The 20,979-nt window shown below is 36.5% G+C and overlaps 1 protein-coding gene across 1 annotated transcript in view; it reads left to right on the top strand.

Moving 5' to 3' along the window:
* The window catches only part of RP1 (RP1 axonemal microtubule associated), a 181,594-nt gene that overhangs the window by 95,830 nt on the left and 64,785 nt on the right, over positions 1-20,979 (top strand). The window contains exons 30-35 of the mRNA XM_075705067.1: positions 3,632-3,801; positions 9,562-9,781; positions 11,128-11,282; positions 13,227-13,440; positions 14,346-14,536; positions 16,900-17,110. Of these exons, the coding sequence (XP_075561182.1) occupies positions 3,632-3,801; positions 9,562-9,781; positions 11,128-11,282; positions 13,227-13,440; positions 14,346-14,536; positions 16,900-17,110 (1,161 nt within the window). The remainder of the gene's footprint in view (positions 1-3,631; positions 3,802-9,561; positions 9,782-11,127; positions 11,283-13,226; positions 13,441-14,345; positions 14,537-16,899; positions 17,111-20,979) is intronic.

Genomic DNA, 20,979 nt, shown 5'->3' on the forward strand with positions numbered 1-20,979 from the left:
AGAAGCTGTGAGAGGGCACAGCCAAGGCAGCTGACCCAAATTGACCAAAGGACTATTCCACACCATATGATGTCATGCTCAGTATATAAATGGGGGGAGTTGGCCAGGGGCGTTGATTGCTGTTCAGGGACTGGCTGGATATTGGTAGGTGGGTGGCAAGTGGTTGCATCACTTGTTTTTCCTGGGTTTTGTTTCTCCATTTGTTCTCCTTTTAATGACAATAACACCACCAATAATAATTATTATTATTGTTTTATTTCAATTATTAAACTGTTCTTAACCCACAAGTTTTCTTACTTTTGCTCTTCTGATTCTTTCCTCCATCCCACCAGGGAGGGAGGGTGAGTGAGCGGCTGTGTGGTGCTTGGTTGCTGACAGGGGCTAAACCACAATAGGTGCTCTGTAGCATTGTGGACCTTTGAGAGTGGTGTATAAAATACGGTTCAACATAGATGAACAGAGGTCAATTAATAGATATTTCTAGGTTGGCTCTTCTTGTGTTGTGCAAGGTTGTTGGTATTAAGGTATATAGCAAATTAGTAAGAAAAGAGAAAATATGCAGTAAATTCTCCCATGACTTCCTTTGTTCTTAAATTATTCCCTACCTTGCCAGTATTTGCTAATGGGGTAAGAATAATCACAGAATTCCCAAATTGTAAATGGATTGTTCCTGCTTCTAAAAAACAATGACAGTATATATTGCCAGGTGGAAGCTGAATTTCCTAAGAAAATAAAATAAGCAGACTGACTGCTCTGCCTCAAGGCAACGCAAATTTCTACAATCTCTGGGAAGTAAGCAACCTGCTCCTACATCTAGCAAAGTTTGAATGGCATTCTAGATCTTAAGACCAAAACCCACCAGAGTAAAAAAACTGGAATAATGTATTGTAAAAACAGTGGTGACAACCCTCTAAAACCATATAAATTGATCATATTTTAAAAACAGAAAAAAGCCTTTTTATTTTTTTCAGTTTTCTGAATTATATTACACAATGTTGACTTTCTGTTTTACCTTGCCCAGTTTGCTATGTGCAGAAGTCATTGCAGGTTTGATTTTCACAGTTTTGCTGCAAGCATCTTTCAGGTTCCAAACTAGTCATTAAAAGACTTTCTAGAAGAAAAAGGGCCCCTGCTTCTAATGTATTTCTGAATACATCCTTGTAATGTGAAATCAGATCCTTGGTTATATTATTTTAGAAAAGAAAAAAATCAGTGAATTTTTCCACAGAAGTGTATTTTCTCCCCACCATTCATTTCAGCAGTCATCATACTGATGTCTCAAAGAAAATGGCTGTAGCTTTATACATAAGCTAAAAGTACAATAATACACTAGCACACTAGTCACTTTGAAAGAAAGCTCACACAGTTTAGTAATAACAGGGGAAAAGTCTCTTTTTTTAATGTGGCCATGCATATGAAACATGGAAGATGACCTACTCAAGCCCAGCTATCCAATTTTCAGAACTTACTGATGATTTCAGAATATCTTGAACAGAGATACAGAAATCACTGAACACAATAGGTATTTGGCATCAGTCTCCTGTCTGGTGTCACCATCCTCACCAAGTAGCTGTCTAAGTGAATATAATATTAGACAAAACATTTTTTTCTTATTCTGGCATGAGCAGGTTGAATGAATTTGCTGAACTGACAGAAAATGCAGTCAATATGGGTTAGCTCAGTTACAGAATTGTAGAAGCATTAAAAGTAAATGTAGGAGAACAAACAGTCACAGATGCTAAGAGGCCTTAAATCTGTTAACCACTGATTTATTCCCTGGAAAACTCCCAACTGGTGTCTTAGTCTTTCTTCTGAAATAATAATTAAAAACACAATCATGGATATTAATTAAAATAAATCACCTTGCCTGAAATACCTTCTCTAAACATGCTGCCTTTTTGAGCAAGGAACAGGCAGTTATGCATCTGTGCTTTCTCTTAACTTAGGGCTTGCTCTCTCCTGAAGCAGAGGGATATTACAGAGAGAAAAAAAAAAGCTCACATGGGAAATACAGTAACGCAAAATTATCTTAATTTCCCCTCTGCTGTGTTCCTGGGACAGCCTTCAAAATGAGGCATGATTGGAGAGGATAAGAGGTTCAGGGCTATGTTGGGAGTCTTTGTAAAAATTTGAATCTGCTCATAAACCCTTGGAGTGCTCAGGAACAGCAGGAGCTCAAACGATGCTTGACTTCACCAAGTGTGACACCCTGAAGGGTACCACATGCCAACCTGGCACAAGAAGATAAAATTCAAGGCTGGCACATATATCAAACAACAAAAGTTCCTCATTAGGCAAAGTGTGGATCTTCCACGTACTACATCTGACTCATTCCTGGAAATGACCTCAAAAAAGAGTTCAGATGGAAGGAACCTTTCAGCTAGTGTGTTACTCAGCAGACTGACTGTGAGATGTGTATTTGCCTGCTGTTTTATAGCTGAGCCCAGAAGAGTCAGGGAACAGTCACATGTAATGCAGAAAAAGCTTCTATAACAAGGGGGAAACCAGAATTAGCTAAAGAAAACTGTGAAAAACAGGGGAAAAATCATAAATAAAGAAAACCAGATCAGATTTTCACCCAATCTCCATCTCCAAGCAGGTGGAGGAAAACAAAAGGTATGAAAAAAGTACACAGTACTGTAAGAAAAAGAATCACATCCAATTTATTTCTGAGTTAAACTATTCTAAAATTTATTTTGTCAGCACATTGCAATGTGGGCTTGCACACAATCATGAAATAGTTCTCCTTTATGTTAATCCCATTAGTAAATTATTATATTATCACAGGACTGGTCACAGTCTAAACAGGTTTTTGATTTCCTTCCACTGTTAAGTTCCCCCTGCCATGAAGGATCAAGTGTCTTTGCTACAAATAGTTCCTTTGAATTCAGGGGGAAGATTCATATTCAAGCAGTTAAGTAACTTTCTAATCTACACTGTCCATCTAAGACAGGATTTTTTCCATACCTGCAATGGTTTTCTGTAGCTTCTTGGTTGCATTCTGGACTTCAAACTTTGTTATGAGTACAAGTCACCTACCAAAAAGGATCTCTGAAAGGCCCAAGCCATGAGCTGAGGTCAGTGCAAACACTTCTTTGGAATTCCCTAATTTTGGATTCAACCCTAATGAATGATCTGATTTGACAAAGGATGAGACTGATCATGGAAAATTAGGTTAGAAAAATCTGAGAAAATGTGTTTAAATTTCATTGTTTAACTAGTTGTGTATTAGCCAGCAGTTCTTACAAATGGATCACATACAAGTCTTTCAAAATGTTTTCTTTTTCATGTTACATATGAACACTTTAAGAACAGTAATTTAATAAATTAATTACTGCAATTAAAGTAACTATTTTGTTACAAAGAATGCAAAAACCTAGCCAAATATTCCTTTTCCTGCTTCCTTGGTATTAATTTCTGCTTGCATACCCACTTCAACAGCTGCCTTATGTTTATCAAGTCTTATTTAAGTTATAATTATCTTAAAGAAAAGGAATGTCTATTTATTTATTTTTATAAAATGGGACATAAATTCATAGTAATCTTTAAATTCTTTGTTGTAATAACAAAAAAACCCCTCCATTACTCTCTGCCACTGATACTAAAAATGTGACATTTTTATTTTGTTTAGCACAACAGTGGAGAGTGCAGATTAAAACAGATGGAGATTCCCCAGAACCACAAGAGTGTAAAAGGACCCTTGTGATTTATGGCTCAAAGGGCAAAAGTGACGAGCTTCTGCTTTCCCCACAAACCTCAGGATATGTGTGCTTTCTACCCAGAGCAACAGATGAATTCCTTGTAAGTCATAAATATACAGTACTACACAGAGCTTAACATGACATCTTCTCTAGCCAAAAGATACATATGTATATGGAATGTTAGTTTGGCTGGTAGAAATTACATATTTATTTAAAAAGATAGAATGATATAACTTTAGATCTTGGGTCATCTTCTGCTGGTAGTTCTGTTCTACTACAGGCAGCTGTAGTGTTCTCTTTGAATTTTCAGTGCCTTCAAGTGTATGTATCATGGAGAAAAATGGTTCCTTTTGTGTAATTTATTGCATTCATCAGCTTGTCTTGCATTTTTTCTAATTCTCTAAAGATTCCTGAGTTGCTGTTTATAAAAAAGGCAATATACAATTATTTGAGAATGCAGAAGATGAAGGTTTGGACAGTAGTCCCAGAGGATTACTAAGTGGGCTTTTCTTTCCTTTTTTCCAATCTCCATAAAGCAGTCTTCACTCTCCCCCAAAATAGTTCTGCCTTTCAGGCCAGCAGGCAGAGGATTTTTCTGGATAATCATAAGTCACAGGAGAATGCATTCATGCATATCAAAGTCTGATGAACCCTGAAGCAATAGCATATATATGGCCGGTATTAAAATCAACCCTAACACAGTCCTGACTACCTGTACACCTGGCATGCATCCTGCTGCTTTGAGAGGACTAATCTGAGGCATCTTTTACTGTTCAAATTCTGCCCTGGCTTCCTAGGCTAAGTCACTGCAAATTCTGTTGATTGGCATGAAGTGCAGCTACTAGCCAGTGAGATGAGAGAAATAGCTTGTGAATTCAAGGCAGTTTTATAAAGCTCAGAAATACTTTTCAATGGCTGCAATAAACATTCTGAAAACAATGGCAAAACTACATTTAGAAAATGTTGTCAAAGCTTCATCATCATGACATGATCCAGGCTGAATTTTTAATTTAAATAACAAGCTAAAGCAATTTAGGAAATTTATGGGGAGTAAATGAAAAGATAAATGGTACTTGTTAACGACAAGAAAGCAGCTGCTTATCAGAAAACAGACAGGAAACACACTGAGCAACAAAAGGAGCTTCCTAAGCCAGTGACATAAACTGAAGAGATCAATAGAGGCAGAGTCTATGTATGGAGCAACCACACCAGCTGGCTGAATTTTGGCAAGCGTCATTCCATAAAGCAGACCTCTGCTACATACAACTTGTTGGTAATTTCCTAAATGGTATGTATTCCTTGTTAAGATTGCCTAATTTCAATGAGTGAGTATCATGCTAGGAGAAATTAGTAGTTATGTGTCAGCTGTGGTTGTCCCTCCCAGTCTACTCTCCTAGGTACCATAGTACCATGTCCATCATACTGGGCTTCCACCCCAATGGCTTTCTAAAAGCTTGTTCATACTTTGAATTGGCTTTGGGTTAGTGCTTATATTTTCCCCTTAGCTATTTGTGTCCTTGTTTTTGTTGCTTTGTATGAAGAAGTTAATACTATTTGAGCATTGTTTACTGTGCATGAAATGTTGTCTGTCTGCCACATTACTTACAGTGTTTTACAGTTTTTGTGGCATTCTAAGGAAATCAGAATAGCGGGCCTGATATAAAGGAGCATTTGGGGATTCACATGTATCTCCATAAATACCTTCATATCTTCTCTAGGTGGTTCGGCTAATAAATGCAGTTTCTCTTTGCTCTCCCTTTCTTTGTTCTTACTAAGGCTATTCAGAAAAAAAATGAAGAAGCCTTGCTCATGTTCTCCCACTGTAGCAGCAGGCTGGAGGCATGAGCATGGTATCACAAGGAGGACAAGTGGTGAATTGAGCTTTCCAACAAGCAGGAGTAAATAAACTTTTAACCCCCCCGCAAGATCCTGGTCCTAGACAAGTGTCCTCAGTAATATAGTGCAGTAAAAAGAACAACAGGTTATGTGCTATAAGCAGCTCACATTGTTTTGAAACAGTAAGCTTAATTTTGATCTGTGAGATACATTTATTGCACACCGAGGACAGGAAGGCGTATAAATTCATGATTTTCCACATGCTCTCACTCGAATATATGCACAGATGTGTATTGTATTCAGAATTATTATTTGATCCAAAATATTTCTAACCAACTGCTATGAAAGGTGTAGTTTAATTGCATGTAGCAAGCATAAAGAATAAATTGTTAAAAGAGATAAAATAGCAGCATGCTATCAGGTACAGTTGTTTGGTTTCGGTGGTCTCAGGTTTCTGTAGTACAGTGGGTCAGCTGCTTAAATAAGAATAAACTTAATTAGAACACTTTAGTTCTAATAAATACATTGAGAAATAGGTGAATGTGTCAATGTCATTGAATCTGCTCAGAGTTCTAGCGTGCCATCTCCAATGAGCAAACACATTGAAAAATAGCTGGGAAAATGAAGGTAAACTGACAGTGCAGTAGTAGAATTTTTTTCCTTGATATTCCGGTGATGATAGGAATCAATTGTTGATCTCACGTGGAATGAGTAAATTTGTAAAGTGTATATAACTTTCTCCCATTGATCAGTGTTTCTTGGTTACTTACCGAGTAAGCTTATCAGACCATGCCCTTGGAGAGTCCTAGTGTATTGTGCACATTCTATTATCCAGAGAATCATAAAATGCAAATATACATCGACTGACAGATTGTGGGATTGGGATCCTTAAAACTACTCTCTAAAGCACTAGCACAGGTAGTACTAAATGAGCAACAGAGCTCTGCAGGTAGGACTGTTTGTAAATACACAAAAAATATGGAATGCACTTTGTGTTAAGGACTATGAGGGTGACAGAAAATTTTAAAACACATAATGCAATAGTCTATGTGTTTTCCACAGTATGAGATGATGCTCCAAACAACAAGTAGCAGGATTTCTGAAGTTCCTGACAGAAAGATGTTCAGCTGAACTTTAAGAATGCTTTGACCACACCCTTTTAACTAGAATCATTTATGCACCTTTTTTTTTTTTTTCAACAGGGAAGTGATAAAGGATTTAATTTAAATGTGCGCCCAAACAGTAAATTTTACAAAGCTTTAATTACGTTAGGCATGATGTCTTTGGAGAAGCCCTGTGTGAGTCAAAAAAGAAAAGATTTGAAATATTATGAAATGCACTAATCACCTTCATCAGTAATCTGCCTCTGAGAGCTTCAAAACCCCAGTGGCTTTGCCAGAGCATCCTCTTGATTATAAGAGCTATGCTCCTTCAATCATGTAATGGAAAAAATATTATGTTGTTTAGTATATGACAAATCACATCCAACTCAGCTCAGATTTCAAGTACTGAGTATTACATAAAACTGTTCAGAAGAAATAAATGTGGAAATTATAATCATGAATAAAGAACAACATAAACTGTCCTCTTGCAAACATCCTGCAAACTTAAACCCAGGATATTCATTGGATATATACTTTGTGATGGAATATTTGTCTGTGTCTACTTTGAAGGTCATGTTACATCAATTAATAGGCATTGATGGAAGGAAAAAACAATTATGGGATCAAAGATAGGATATCATATTCCAAAGGGAAACTGATAGTATCAAATTGCTCAGAAAAGGATTACAAGAATGATGTAATGGCAATGCTCTGTTATAGTGATGGAGTTGAACAGAAAGGATAATAATGGCCAGAACTGTGGGGGAAAAAAACAAACCCATGAAAAGGAGGGAAATATCTAATACACTCAGTTGAAAATAGTTGTTGGTGTTTAATTCCACGGATCATAGATATAATGATTGCTAGTGCTTGCTGGTCCAAAGACAGCCATGGAATTAATTGCAATTGTGATTCTAGAAACAAAAGGGACAATAGAGGCTTTTAAATAGTCTGTCCTGTATTCTGAAATGATTTTTCTATGTATCTCATGTACATTTCCTACAAGGATTATAACACGTCTTTATAACAATTTAGAAGCCCAGAGATCTGCAGGTTTGGGTAGCAGAAGACAAAGTAAAATGTGAGGTACAGCTTGCCCTGTCATATAAAAATAACCAAGTTCTGTAATGTTGCAACTCCAAACCAGAGAGCTTTATGGAATAAGTTGTGCACGGCATTTAGAGTAGCTGTGTGATACAGTCATGAGGTCCATCTACAAGAAAGAAAATCTGCAGGCAGTAATTTTACAAGTCAGTAGTCTGGTTCTGAAATAGAAACAGCAATGATCTGGTTGCCTGTGAAGGAACTGTAGTTTAGATGGGTGAAGAACCCATGTGCTCTCCTCTCAATGAACCCAGATAATTCCTGTTAAGTTTAGTAAGAGATGAATGCATATTTTAGGAGAATTAGACCACAGCCCACCATAGCTAATGAGATCCTTTGCAACATACACAGCTGCAAAGGATAGCATGTCATGAAAAACTCTTGACATGAAATTCTGCCCACATATTTCCCTTTCCATGGTGCAATGGTGGAGACCAGGTCAGGAATCTGTGAGAATGTGGTAGATCCAAGAGACATAACCCCCGTCACCCGTGCATGGTAGTCTGGGACAGCCTCAAGTTCTGTATGCATGATGGCATACAGACAGGCAGGGCAGGCTAGGCTTAAAGAGAGGACAAGTCTGGTGCCCTCGACTTCAATGGAAAGCTACTGCTGTGTGGCTATTGTGGGTACTGTGGAGTTACAGTTCAGGAGCTGAGAGCTTCCCTGCAGCCTCGGGGCTGTTATGTAGACAGTGGGAAGGATTTCTTCCCTGGTTGTTAAAGAACAATGCCTTAAACCTTGAAATTTTGTAGAAATGGCATGGTAACCACTTATAACACCTTAAGAAATTCAGACTGGAAGGGATCTTTTAAGTCATCAAGTGCAATTCCTTCCTACTATAGGCCTCTTTTCCTAAGTTCTACATCATAAATAGTTCAAGCTTCTGTAAAATGATTTTGGCAGGTTGCTTTATTTCCAATTAACTGTTCCTCTTCATACTCTGATGTTTTACTATTTCTTATCTGCATAACAGTTGTTAATAAAGGTGGCCAGCTCCCTCCCAAAATGACAATACCACACTTTTATATGGTGCCTCCCTAATAAGCATAAGACTAAGTAGCTGATACTTCTCTACATGTATGTGTCCACTGTGCAAAGGCACATGAACTAGCTTTAAGCAAGCTAGGTCAGCAGTGAAGTGCTGTCAAGTGCAGAGCTCTGTTGAGAAGCAGAACAAAAATAATAGTTCTGTCTTGTTTCGCTCAAAAATCACTTCCCAACCTGTCTTTCTTACAGTTGCCCAGTGAAAGGCTGCAGCACTCCTCTTCCTGGTGTTCAGAAGACATCATGCAGTGGTTAATGTCATGCAGATCATTAGTGCTTAATGCAGTTTGATCATCCCAGTTCCCATAGCCCTAGGTTGGGTGCTTTAACCAGATCTCACAGAAGACCACAATCAGCAGCCAGATACTGAATTTCCCATACGTAGCATCAGTATTGACTGCTTGTAGCAGAACCTTTAATTGTAAGTTAATGCTCCCCTTATCCAGTAGGGTTGAAGCTTTACATGTTACTTTTTGTCTAAAGAGCTTAAATGCACAGGTGTTTCTAATTTTAACCTTGACTCACCCTAATGGTAGAGTATCATGCTCACAATACTAATAAGGGAGACAAAGGAGAATAAGGGAGACAATGTCACCCATGATCATACCATGAAAAAGAGAAGGATTGATTCCCTTATCACACTTATTCCAGCCTCTGATTCAGCTTTTCCATTGGTTAATGTCAAGTTCAGGAATTCTACATTGTTTGGGAAAATCTCTGTAAGTGAACCAGCCCTGACAGTAGACTCTTCCTTATGATATTTGTTGCAGGTTGAGACTGGAGATCTGGGAGATGTATACAAGATTCGGGTCAGCTGTGATGATGTGCCAGGCTTTGATGGTTGGCATTTGAAGTCTTTTCATTTAGAAGAGCTACGTACAAAACAAGAACTGAACTTTGACTGTAAGTGCTGGCTCTCTCTTAACAGAGAAGACAAGGAGCTGGTGAAAGAATTCCCTGCAGTCAATGAGGACCAGAAAACTTTACCAGGTAAAAACAGTAAGAAGATACAAACAATGTAAACTAACCTTTTGCAAAGAAATCAATGCCACAGAACCAGTAGAGTGCTTTGTCTGAATTTGGTGTCCTCAGTGGCTCTATTGCAAATGTCTTCATATATGCACTGTGAAAATGCTGACCACTTCAGAAATTTTAATTTTCCAGTTAAGTCACGTATTGGGTTTCACAGTTGCTAAATCTTCTGTATGATTCTAAGTGGGCAAAACTGAACAATATAATTATACTTTTTAAAGATAAAGCACATGTTCAAAGCCATGGAAATGATTTGTAGTAGGCTTACTATTGAACTACTTAGCTTATAATAGCTTTAGTTACTAACACAAGTATCAGAAATAATCCTCATGGTACAAAAAAAGGGTTTTATTTGTTTTTCCTTAAGGACTATTTTTTGACATGCTGAGAGTTTCAGAGTATATTCAGAGATGCACTTGGAATGTGAAGACTTAAAGAAGTACCACATTTGTTCAGAAAAGTTGGCAGTTATACATGAGATAAAAGTAATTAGAGACATGACTGCTTTTCTAAACTAAAGTTCAGAAGTTCTGGTCCCTGAAAACCTGAAACCTATTCACAACCTTAAAGGAAACTATAGCATTATGTTAATTAAATGTTAACTCAGCAGGATTGTACATTAAAAATTACATTTGAAAACTTTTGGTTATACTTTTTGTATGAGTATAAATACATATGCAATATAATGATCTTTCTCAAAAGAAAATCCAATCTGACTGTGTAGAAATGTATTTATACAGGAGCACTATAGAGACAAAAAGTTTATAGTTCCTGTCATGCACCTTAAGTAAGTGCATTTTGTAAATTTTTATACTTATATGTCATATCGTGCATCCAGATGCTATGCTACATGTCTCTGCTATCCTAATTTGCATACTTTACATAGTGTCTTATTCTTTGGCCTGTGATAGTTATTATCTACTGCAAAGATAATTAAGTTTCTAACAGTCTCTGAACAAATTCAGATCAGTTCTTATTTTCCAGATCTCGCACAGTAAAATGGAATCGGGCAGAATTTGTCTAGATATTAGTAGCTCTAAGCTGCATAAATCTAAATTATCCAAGTCCAATTTCCTTCGAATTTCTAAGGAAATTAATGGAAAGTCTTCACTGAGCTTAGCATGAAGAGATCAGATTCATAAAGAGTAACCTGACTATTTCAATCACTGTGTAGCAGTTTTTTGGTAGCTGCAGAAATGAAAACAAGCAGTAGTCTTACTAAATATTCTGTGTTGCTGTTTTCTTTTAGGTACACCTTGTACTTAATCAGGTTTATTTAAACTTTTTTTTTTCTCTTTGTACAGTCTATAAGTATGTTGTCTCAGTACATATTGGGGACCGCTGGGGAGCAGAAACTTTTGCAAATGTTTATATCACTCTCTATGGCAAAAGAGGGGACACAGGTGTGAGGAAACTTCATACATCTTTAGCAAAAGGAAGAAAATTTCAAAGGAATAAGGTAATGGCACAAAAAATGCTGTCTTACATGTGCAGGGGTTAGTTGCGTTAAGTGTCACTTAATGCCTGCTCAGAATACCTCTTGCTACAGATGGGCAAGAATTCGGAAACAGAATTTATCTTCCAGATATTCACAGTAGACTAATGCCAGTGTTATTTCCTTCCTGTACAAGAACATCCCCACATGGTAATAAAGGCTCAACATGAGCGCATAGAAAGCAGATTACTGGGGAGAACCTCTGTGATCCTGCTGCTTCTTCTGTTCCAAATATAGGACAGCACAAGTAGCAAAGAATTAAAAATTAGTGATTCAAAATAAGTTACAGAAATTGCTGTGAGACTTTTGCAATCAGTGATGTTTCTGTAACCACAATCCCACGTGAAACACTAGCTCAATGTCTAGTCAGTAAATTTAGACAAGAGACAAGAATTCCACTTAGAGAAAAGAATGCACACAATAGCAGTGTTTCTAGATGACCAATAACAAGAAAATTCTTCTCTTGTGTATTAGGCTTTCCTATGACAGGTTCACTCACTGAACACTGAAGTTTGAAAAAGCTCACTACTGAGATATACATTGTCAAGGAGAGTCTTAGATTTCTGTGAAGTTATTTCATTAGACAATTGCCACAACACTTGGTAGGGTAAAAGTGGAATCAGTAACAAACTAAGAGAATTTCTAAATTTCATTTCTGTGTATATCTCCAGGCTAAGCCTATATACAGAAAATAACACTGTACAATAATTATTTTAATTTCCCTTCATGCACAGATTTATTTCCTAAAATGTCTTAATTAAAAAAGTTAATGATTTCTGCTTACAATCTGGCTGTTGGGTCCTGACTGTTGTTAGAAAAAAAAAAAAATTGTCTTATGAAAGTACTTTTAATATTAGTAGCAGAAAATCTACTTCTCCAATATTTTTATTTAAAAAGTAGCAGGGACAACACATAGGAATTTGGCAAGTACTACATATTTTAGAGATCAGTTCACTAATATCTTCTTTTTTAATTGTCCTGACATCTGGTTTAGTAAGTTCCTGCTACTGGATTAATGTTTTATTGGGATGACGGTGTTAATTATAACCCAAGATGTTGCTATTCAAACTCCAGTTGTTCATAACCTTGTTGATCTTTATAAGCTACCATCAGGTCCCTCTGGCCCTAGGCTGGGCCATATACAGAACACCTGGCTTTCTTACAAAACAAGCAAGAATTTAGTGGGGCACATAATTTCTTTCTTTGCATTTCACATTTTTCCTTATCTTGTTGTTTTTGTTGTCCCTATTCTCATCCACTGATACCCGTGTTTACTTTTTTTTCTTATTCTGCCTTCTCCATTCTGCTTCCCTTCCCATTTCCTGTCTTTTGCTCAAATGGTTCTCCACCTTCGTCTTAACTTCCTCCCTTCTATTGCTTCCTCTTTTCTCCATTTGCTGTTTCCACAATTATTTTCATTTTGTAAGAAAGACAAAAAGACAGGCTTTTATGACTATTGGAGAAGAATTTAGAAGCTATCTTGCAGTGAATACACTCTTTTTAGATTTCTGTTTTTTCTTTAGGACTATTACTATATATCTAGGTTTATATAATAAATTTTAGAAACTACAAGTACACTGAAAGATAGAAATTTGATTAGAACCAAAATCTTGTCACAACTGTTTGACTGTCAGAAGGTTGAGGTATATGCATTTTATTGTAATATGAAATGATCCATAATGTCCAAAGATCAAGTTACAATGCACAGTTAATGATGAATGTGGGATTCAATGTTAGGTATAATCAGTGTGTGCTTTCTTAGATTCACAGGGGAGACATTATGTTAAATATTACAAAAAAACAGACACAAATTTAAATTCTCAGCTGAATCCGGAACTACATTTTCCCTGAAGTTCAAGCATATCCAGTTCCAAACTCTGTTTTATTAAGTATTTTCCTTTTTTCCAGGTGGATTCATTTTTGGTGGAAGCTGTTTCTCTGAGTCATTTGCAAAAAGTGGTCATAGGACATGATGGAGAAGGCTATGGAGCTGGGATGTACCTCAAGATGGTAACAGTCAAGGAATCACAAGACTCGGACAAAGAATGGGTCTTCCCATGGTGGAACTGGCTTGATACTCATCTGGGGTTATGTGAGACCATTTGTGAGATTGTGACAGTTGGTAAGCTATTCTGCAAAACTGGACTGCCTGTTTATATATATTTATTTAAATTTGGCTACAGCTCTTTCAGATCCCCATAGTATCTTTCTTTTATTGAAAATGTGACTTTTCAGTTTGATCTTACTATTATAGCAAACCCACATCTGGTAAGGTCAAAGTTAATAAAATTTCATCTTGTCCATGTATTGTGTATGGAATACCTTCCGAATTAAATTTAGCGCACTGCAATGAAAGATTTAAAGCATTTGGGGATGTATAAAAAAACTGCCAACTTTTCACAAAAAACATAAAACTTTTTATTTCCTATTGAATGGTCAAAACAGGATGAAAATGAATGATAACAGCAATTAATGAAGAAAAAGAAAGGGAAATAGCAATATTGATCTTCTGAGGATCTGGCAAATATTTTTGTGTGTTTATTATAGGTTTACCTGTCAGTCTCGCACTATTATAGTACATGTTATATTGCTAGGTAAGATCTAGTTACAAGTGGAGTTCATTGGTATTATTCATTTTGCATTACTTGCTACAGATGGCTGGTGCTTCTAAATGATAAAGTGGTTTTAGTAACATTGCTTTTTTAAGAACAATTAATTAGACCTCTAAAAGGTTACTGAGTGTTGTCTCAGTAGTTACTTGTAAACATGACAAGGAAAATACCTTGGCATGAAGAAAATACCTCTGAAACTAAATTTTAAACAGAGAAATAACATTAAGCTGTTAAATTCTTGGCAAAAAAATATAATAAATGTATTGATGTGTTATTCTTCGGGAACTGTTGCTACAGATACAACATAACCTGCAAATGGAGCTTTCTTTGTGTACCATAAAGGCTATGATCCTGTTATATTATGCCATTCTTTCATGATGTCATCTTTCCTCTTTCTCTTGGATCATTTTTAAAGGTAGAAGATTGATTTGTAGTCCTAAACTGCCCGAAATCAACATGAAGTCATCAGGTCTCTGGATAATAGACATCACTGGATCTGACCTGAGCAATGAAGAGGATCCAATATGCCTTTCTTTTATCTTCTACGGCAACCTGAGTCACAAAAAGTTGCCACTTCAAGTTACAGGAAAAGAAACTCAGATCAAAGTACTACAACTTTTCTCTATTGAAAGAAAAGCCTAAGAATCATGTAGCCAATAACCCACTTAATTCTGAGATAAATTGTTTCTTTAAACTAAACTACCAAATTGATTTTTAAGTCCTCTGTGTAGTTTGGCATAGATCATAATTTTTGTTTGTAGGCAGTAACGCTGTCGCTTGAACAATGGTTTTTGAATGAGCAGATTCTCTCTATGTCTCATACTGAGAATGCTTAAGTGAGTGAATTGGTCCCTTGGTGCATATCATAGTATATACCACACTGCAGGTACAGATTTAGAGGTTTCATTGATCTCACAAAACTAAGTAATTTATAAACATACAATATGCCATGGGATAATATAGAGCTTTTGGGGCCAATGATGGAGGAGGAAGAATCATAAATGAGATGAAACTTACAGAAAGTTCATTTTTCTTTCATGTAATTTATTCATCCCTGCCACCATGTTTCTCCAGGCTAACTGCCTTTTCTTGCATGTTTTCTCTCTTTTTCTGCCTGTCATTATCACTTTCTTTTTCCTCTTGGTCAGCACCCTTTTACCCACAAGTCTTCTCCTTTATTCAGTTCTTCTGCCCTTCTATAGTTTGTCTTCACTTCCTCCTGTTACCCATTAACTGAAATATTAAGAAGTGTCTGAGGTCCACTGTCCTTGAATTGTAGCCTGCTTCTTTTCCCAATGCTCTTACTTCCCTCTTGTAGCTATAATTCCTTCCCAGTGCCAGCGCTGTGTTACTCTTACACTTTTCTGGTTTTGCTCTCCATGAAAGATCAGTGCAGTAGAATTTGGTACTGACCTGAAGATAAACACTGCAGACACCTCCTCTGGCTCAGGAGATCCCTGAGCCACAAAGTACTGGAAGCTAGGACAATATTCAAGGGAAGTGTGATTACTACTTGTCCTGTTTTTGTACTGCTTGTTCCATCCTTCTGTTGTCCTTTGTGGGTTTTGAGGAAATGGTGAGAAAACTGGAAATTTTAACTTTGATTTATTCCTCAGCCTTCATTTTAACTTTGATTGGTTCATCCTGCAACTGCAGAAACAAATATAAGGCAGGACTGAGGGAATGGGAGCAAGTGGGCAGACAGGGAAGTAGGAGCTTCACAAGCCAGCTTTGCATCAAAGAAATATGTCCATGAAGCCACATCTTGTAAGATATTTCTTCAGGATTGACTGCTGGGACCGCAGAAGCAGGTAGCAAGAGAAAATCAGGGGAAAAAAAAAAAACAAACCAAAAAAGGGTGAAGAGAGCCGTGGCAAAAAGTCCAAAGAGTGCGTGAAAATACGTCACTTTTCATTTTGGGGTTCATCAGAAAGCAGCCTTGGAGTTGTAAATGAAGAAACTGTTTCCTGCTTCTTCTTCATATTAGTCAGGTAAATTGAACTTCATGATTGAGCTAAAGAAATAATTAGCTGTTTTTTGATGTTCCTCTTTTCTTTACTGAATGAGGAACTAAGCAGACCACCCTAGGCCATAAACATGATCCAAAATGAGGAGTACCCAGAAGGTTTTCCTAAGTTATTTCCAAGAACCTCTGGTAAATATAAAGAAATCATATGAAACTGAAATCCCCTGTCAGAGGAAAGGCTGAAGTCAGGGCACATGCACTTCTACTAGCTAGGCAGTATTTGAAATGAAAAAGAAGGGGAAAGAATATGAGAAGTAGAGGATAGGAAGAGGAAAAGACAACTTCTGTTTTCTCCCTTCTTTTTCCCTTACACGGAAAAATTATTGATTTAAAAACAATAATTATAGTTATCTAAGGCCTCCTCTATTTTAACTTAAGCAAAGGTATGTCATAGAGATGCTGTACTACCCCTATCAGAACTAGATTTTTTTCTCAAGCATGAATGAAAGAAGAGGAAGATTTTAATGGACAGCTTCTATATGAAAATATGATGTAGCGTAAAGATGGAGGATCTGTTGGATGTTTCCTCAAAATGAGATTAATTCTCCTCAAATGTATAGTTAATTGCACCATTTTAATGTTACACATTGTAAGAAATATTTCTAATAGTGTTGCAAATTTTTAGAATTGACTAAAGCTTCTGTGCCTGCAAATAGTCTACTGAATCAGTGTAATATATATGAACACTGTGCCTTGTTCTGTGTACAAATTTCAGCAGTGACTGCCATCACTGGTTCCCTGACATCAAACCTCAAGCATTCTACCTCCTCATTCACGTTAGTAAATCAATTTTGTATTGATTAGAAAGGGGAAAAATAGTAGCAGTTATAAATCTGCCCCAATTCTTTAACTACTGAAGTTTGTTCAATTGTTGCCTACAGCTGTCAACTGCATTTGATCTGGCACAATGGGATTCATTCATCTTCTCTTTTTCCTCACATAGGATGAACTGGCAAATATTGGCTCAATATACAAGGTTCAGGTAACTGGCCCACATAGCGAGCTAAAAAAGCCATGGCACTTAGATTTACTGCATATGAAGCACACAGGCACAAAGGAAGAGATGTATTTAGCTTTTGACTGCTGGTTCAACCCTAATGAAGACAAATGTGTGGAACTGCCAGCTCTCTATGCAGATCAGGAGCCTTTGCCTGGTAAGCTAAGTCCTTTTTTGATACTGGGGTCAGGATCTGTCACTGGAATATCAGTATATCTTTCTGGGGCCTAGAATACTGTGTGAGGATTTCCATGAGTATTTGATATTAAGGAATATGATGGTTTTGCACATGCATTTATCACAAAAGAAAGCTGAGAAAACAGAAATCATTGGTGTCAGGATTATGACAGATGCTGTAACTGCTGACACGAAACATAGGATTTGGCTTCTTTCATGTTAGATGATGTTCCAATTTTAGCTCTTGATTATTTATTATCTCTTCAAATTAACGCTATGTCAGCTGAAGATGTGTACAAAATATCATCTACTGTGTGATATTACCTGAATCTTCCTATTCAGAAAGAAATGTATATGACCTAGAAACATAGTAAAAATTTTGAGAATGAAAGAATTGCAAAGACCCCCTACAAAACAGAAATGGAATTTTAAAAATGTATTACAATTAGCCAGCAAAGAGGTATCCAAGAATTTCAATAGCACTAGTGTTTTACTGATGTTGGTGAGAAGTTTATAGCACAGCAAGTAATATTCCACAAAAATGTATACTGTTACATGTTTCTCTGCTGTTAGTAACACGTGTGAATTGCATAATGCCAGAGACATAATAAAGTGATTTCTTGCAACCCCCCAGGAATATGGAGAGGAGCAACCAATTGCATACAGATAAGTTGATCACTAGCTATTTAAGAACAGGCTTCCCATCTATTCAGCTCATTAGAATAAAGAGGATTGATGGGGATAGCAAAGATCATATATTGAAGCTTTTAGTGACAGTTAAGAGGTTTATTGCTAGAGGCTATAGTACAAAGAGTGGTCTACTTAAACAGAAACTAATAGAAAAAGATGGAAGCAGCCCAGAAAAAGGAATAAAATATTCCATGTGAACTTTTGCACACTGTTCTCTAAGGAGATTCTCCTAAATATTTCATCCCATTTTTTTAAGTTGAAACTTGAACAAATAAAACACTGAAGACCTTTTAAACCTCTGGTTTTGTGTGTCTTTGCATAATTCTAAACAATTAGTAGTCTTGTATTCATTTACTGAAAAAAATTTATTATTTTAGAGTTTTGATCTGTCAGATTCAAAATAACATTGGATGTTGGATGTAATATTATGCAGGATGTACAATGTTGAATATAGTGAATCTAGAGCTTGCTAAAAAGCTCTATTTCCCCAATTTATTTATGAATGATTGGGGAAAATTATAACTAGTGATAATTATTTTCAGAATTCAAAATTGCTAAATGCTTAACTACATATCAAAACTCCAGAATTTCAAACAAAAGATATTTCTAGAATGCACCCCTCAAAGCCTCTATTATGCTAAGAATCAAATGGAGATACTGTCAGACAACATTATCTTGATTTGTAAAGCAATTCAGTTTTGAGATATATTAGAAAGTTAAGGTGTTTTTCTTGGAAAATTTCTGGGAAAAAGACGTGTATATACTCTCCCTCAAAAATCATTCCATAGATGGGTAGTATCCACTAACCTAGGAAGTTTCTTATAGACTGTTTTGTGGACTCCAGTGATCTACAACTGGAAGTCTTAATATCAGTTTTATTCACTGTAGCCCAAATACTAATTCAGTCTAAAATTTCTGTTAGCTTCTTTCTTGTATTCCAGTTTGATTACTAGAGGAAAAAAAAGTTCATTTTTATGTGTTTGTTCTCATTATTTCCCTGAAAGAGACATCAATTTATGGAGATGTCTTTAATGAATATCTTGATAGAATAAATTCAGATAAAGACAAAAGAACAATTCTGAATTATATCAATCATTGCTATCCCCAGACAAAGCAAACAAGAGGTATATAACTTTACAGGAAGCAAAGTAAATGCTAAAAACTAAGCATCCAAATAAACAGTAACCTTTATCAGTAACGTCAATTGTCTGGTTGTAATGAAGGCCATACTAATATAATTACTTCTGTTCTAAACTAAGTGATTCCATGAGATTTAGCAAGGCAAAAATACATATCTATGCTAATTTGGAATCTTCAGGAAAATTGCAATTCCTTTGTTAAAAGCAGTGGCCACTCCCAATTCTTTCCTGCATCTACAAACACATTTGTTCCATGTTTTTCCACCTCTTTCTGAGCTCTAATGTATCTTCTGTCCATGTCTCCTGCATATGCCACCTCATCTGGTGGGGCATGAGAATGATTTTTCATGCCCAGTAAATCCCATCATGTCTATTAGCTATCATTGAATATATTCTTAATAATTAAAAACAAATTAATAATTAAAAACAATTAAAAACAAAAAATAAGCAAAATTTAAACTTGAATCTCTGAAACTGCTTTTTCTTCTATCTGTAGAAATATTCCTCTTAAAAGTGAGTGCCAAAGCCCAGACTATAGGTAACTCCTCAGATACAATTTTATTAAATAAACCAAGGTCAAATGATTCTATTGCATAATTTCATTAGGTTCTGTGGGATTATCTCAGAGCTGAATTTGTATTCTGGGTATTAGCTAGCGTCACAGAAGCAAATAATTTTTTTGACTTCTTTTCTAGTCTGTCCATCCTAGTGTTTGTGTGCACATTATTTTAGTCTATTGTATCATGGGCCAAATTATTTATCAAGCACCTTTGTGGACTTCAGATTAAAAAATTGATTAATTTTTTTTTAATGAATTCTGTGATAATTCTGTGCACGACATTGATGTGTATATTTGTAGTGGTTTAGACCCAGCCAGCAACTCAGCACCACGCAGCTGCTCACTCACTCCCACTACCCCGATGGGATGGGGGAGAGAATCGGAGGAGTAAGAGTGACAAACACTCCTGGGTTGAGATAAGAACAGTTTAATAATTGAAATAAAGTAAAATAGTAATGATAATAATAACAATATAATAATGATAATAACAATAATAAGATACAAAGCAAGTGATGCACAATGCAATTGCTCACCACCCGATGACCGATACCCAGACAGTTCCTGAGCAGCGATCGCTGCTCCCCGGCCAACCCCCCCCAGTTTATATACTGAGCATGATGTCACATGCTATGGAATAGCCCTTTGGTCAGTTTGGATCAACTATTCTGGCTGTGCCCCCTCTCAGTTTCTTGTGCGCCTGGCAGAGCATGGGAAGCTGAAAAGTCCTTGACTAGCATAAGCAGTACTCAGCAACAACTAAAACATCAGGGTGTTATCAACATTCTTCTCCTCCTAAATCCAAAACACAGTGCTACACCAGCTACTAGGAAGAAAATTAACTCTATCCCAGCTGAAACCAGGACAATATGAACACACTGGAACAAAGTCACTGCACACAATAACAATTAACATTTTAGAAATTCTTGCTGTTAGACTCCATATTTCTTGATAACTTCTAGATAATTTCTTGATGATTTTTAGAATGTCATTATTTGTGACTGCAGTTGAAGGCATGCACCAGGATTTATATAGCAATAGGAACTTTTTGAAGCTACAGTAAGAACTTTGAAATACGTAGCTGTCAAAGTAACTGTTGAAGATCATGTTACCTTCTCTTTACTAAAGGATTTTTAACACCAGTTGTGAACTGGCCTCTTGTGGCTGACATCAGGCTCCTGTGACACAAATAAAGTGTTTTTGTCTGGAGTCTACTGACATCCTGCTCCTCCTCCCTTCCCCAGTCAAGTCTGTTAACACAAGAACTTGAAGAGTTTAAGTGCTTAATGTTTGTAGTAAGAAACATCTGTAGTAACAAACATATTGATCTGTATTAAAATCACCCAACTTCATGTTTTTATAGTTAATAGATAAAGTATAACATTTCCACTGCTTTGTTAATCACAATAGATCATTATTATGTGGTAGTGTACCATGATGTGTTTGAGCATGGAGAACTAGTCG

This window comes from Pelecanus crispus, chromosome 2, assembly GCF_030463565.1.
Source record: "Pelecanus crispus isolate bPelCri1 chromosome 2, bPelCri1.pri, whole genome shotgun sequence".
Lineage (NCBI taxonomy): Eukaryota > Metazoa > Chordata > Aves > Pelecaniformes > Pelecanidae > Pelecanus > Pelecanus crispus.